The sequence below is a fragment of the Sceloporus occidentalis genome, unplaced genomic scaffold, assembly GCF_023333645.1.
Source record: "Sceloporus occidentalis isolate IW3139 unplaced genomic scaffold, rSceOcc1.0.p SCAF_324, whole genome shotgun sequence".
NCBI classification, from domain to species: Eukaryota; Metazoa; Chordata; class Lepidosauria; order Squamata; family Phrynosomatidae; genus Sceloporus; species Sceloporus occidentalis.
The window spans coordinates 207,353-210,000 of NW_028317304.1; the positions used below are offsets into that span (position 1 = coordinate 207,353).

The window sequence follows — 2,648 nt, forward strand, 5'->3', positions numbered from 1 at the left end:
AATCCCAAATAGTGTAATTTTTAAGTATATCCATAATTCAGGCATAGAAAAAAACAACACAATTGCAAACTGTTAATAAAATGATAAAATATACAGTACTTAAAGCTCTACATGGAAATATTCCTTCGAACTTCAAAAAGTTGCTGTCTAGTGGTTTGAATCCTTGAAAGAAATGAAATTAAATTTCATATTTTCAGCGTAAATGTAAAAAAACTGCTCATATATTCTATATTTGAAAAATTCCAGTGTATATCATCGAAATCACAAGTTTATAGATTTTTTTTAAAATTCCTTTAAAAATTAACAAATAAAATTATACTGTATTTATTCATGAAAATATTGTCTTTTAAAAGAAAATAAAAATCTAATTGAATTATGAAGTATGTCTCTCGAGGTGGAAAAAAATCTCCAAGAATTCTGTGATTCCATCTGTTTTCATTTTTCATAATTTCTCCAACAAGATACAACTTCTGAAGGCAGCCTGGAAAAATAGTATTCCTTCATTTTATATATTTATTTTTTTTTAAATATTTTTTTATCCACCCCTCAGTTTGTAAATCCGGGTAAGAAATATAAAATAATGAAAAATTGTTAAAAAAAAAAAAAAAAATTGTGATTTTTTTTTTTAACATTTTTTTTTTTTATCCACCCCTCAGTTTGTAAATCCGGGCAAGAAATATAATGTAATAAAAAATTGTAAAAAAAAATAATCTTTTTTTTTGCAAAGATTTTTGGAAATTGTTTTCAGAGATGATTCAACGAAGAAAAAAAATGTAATGAAAGAATGATGTTGCCTTCTGCTTTTTAAATGTCATTCCGTGAGGTTATAAAATGTTCAGGAAAAGGGAATATTTCCAAATTTCCCGGCTGAAAATGGTACCGGACCCGAAATAAAGAGGATGAGAGAGTACTGTGGGATTTGGACACGTATGATACAGTCGAGGTGCCCAGGGGGTCACCTTGTGGCAGCCATATGCTGTACAGTCTTAGCTCCTTTCTTGTTTTAAACGTAGGCGTTTTTGCCGTATTTACAAATACTGTTACTGGATTCATATCGGGGGAGAGCGGCTTGGGGCCCGGGCTTGGCAGAGGACGCCGTCTGAGTAGCGCGGTAGTTATACGGGTATTTACTGTGAACGAGAAAGAGACACGGAGTAAATTAAGGGGCCAGTTATAGCATAGACTACATTACCACGTATACAGCACAGACAGCGGCAGTGCCAGCCTCCCCTCACACACTACTACACCGTGACATGTATACACAGCACAGATACAGCGCAGACAGCGGCAGCCTCCCCTCACACACTACTACACCGTGACATGTATACACAGCACAGATACAGCGCAGACAGCGGCAGTGCCAGCCTCCCCTCACACGCTACTACACCGTGACATGTATACACAGCACAGATACAGCGCAGACAGCGGCAGCCTCCCCCTCACACACTACTACACCGTGACATGTATACACAGCACAGATACAGCACAGACAGCGGCAGCCTCCCCTCACACACTACTACACCGTGACATGTATACACAGCACAGATACAGCACAGACAGCGGCAGCCTCCCCTCACACACTACTACACCGTGACATGTATACACAGCACAGATACAGCGCAGACAGCGGCAGCCTCCCCTCACACACTACTACACCGTGACATGTATACACAGCACAGATACAGCGCAGACAGCGGCAGCCTCCCCCTCACACACTACTACACCGTGACATGTATACACAGCACAGATACAGCGCAGACAGCGGCAGCCTCCCCTCACACACTACTACACCGTGACATGTATACACAGCACAGGTACAGCACAGACAGCGGCAGCCTCCCCTCACACACTACTACACCGTGACATGTATACACAGCACAGATACAGCGCAGACAGCGGCAGTGCCAGCCTCCCCCTCACACACTACTACACGGTGACATGTATACACAGCACAGATACAGCGCAGACAGCGGCAGCCTCCACTCACACACTACTACACCGTGACATGTATACACAGCACAGATACAGCGCAGACAGCGGCAGTGCCAGCCTCCCCTCACACAGTACTACACCGTGACATGTATACACAGCACAGGTACAGCGCAGACAGCGGCAGCCTCCCCTCACACACTACTACACCGTGACATGTATACACAGCACAGATACAGCGCAGACAGCGGCAGCCTCCCCTCACACACTACTACACCGTGACATGTATACACAGCACGGGTGCATCACAACCCTCAAATGCATGTTTTACCAACTTACGTTTTGGCCTTTGAGACTTGTTTAATGGAGCAGCAGAGGAGTGCACCCCCAACTACATCGAGAAGGGCTCCCGTCCAGCCGACATACAGAGCCGGCCCAATCTCGTACCTGAAGAAGGTGAAAAAAACATCACGTTTCACATTATGGAGCAAAAATGAAAAACTACGACACAAACCATGAGAGATGTACAAAGTCAGTAGTCTCCTTCTTCTAAAGTCATTGAGGAGATCAAACACAACAGGTGTTTTCTTATCTTGGATGTAAGATGAGGCCAAGGACCAAGTGAGGTGAAATAGTAGTTAAAAGGTGTTCTAGGTTCTAAATGTTCTAGGTTTCATGTTCTCTTCCTGATGGAATTGGAAGCCCAGGAGAAAGTTAGG

At 42.7% G+C, this 2,648-nt stretch overlaps 1 protein-coding gene across 1 annotated transcript in view; it reads right to left on the reverse strand.

The window, feature by feature from the left end:
- Positions 1–1,003: 1,003 nt before the first annotated feature.
- LOC149274558 (claudin-15-like) overlaps positions 1,004–2,648 on the reverse strand; it is a 21,848-nt gene continuing 20,203 nt past the window's right edge. The window contains exons 4-5 of the mRNA XM_089505358.1: positions 2,269–2,376; positions 1,004–1,130 (exon numbers count right to left, since the gene is read on the reverse strand). Coding sequence (XP_089361484.1) covers positions 1,004–1,130; positions 2,269–2,376 — 235 coding nt within the window. The remainder of the gene's footprint in view (positions 1,131–2,268; positions 2,377–2,648) is intronic.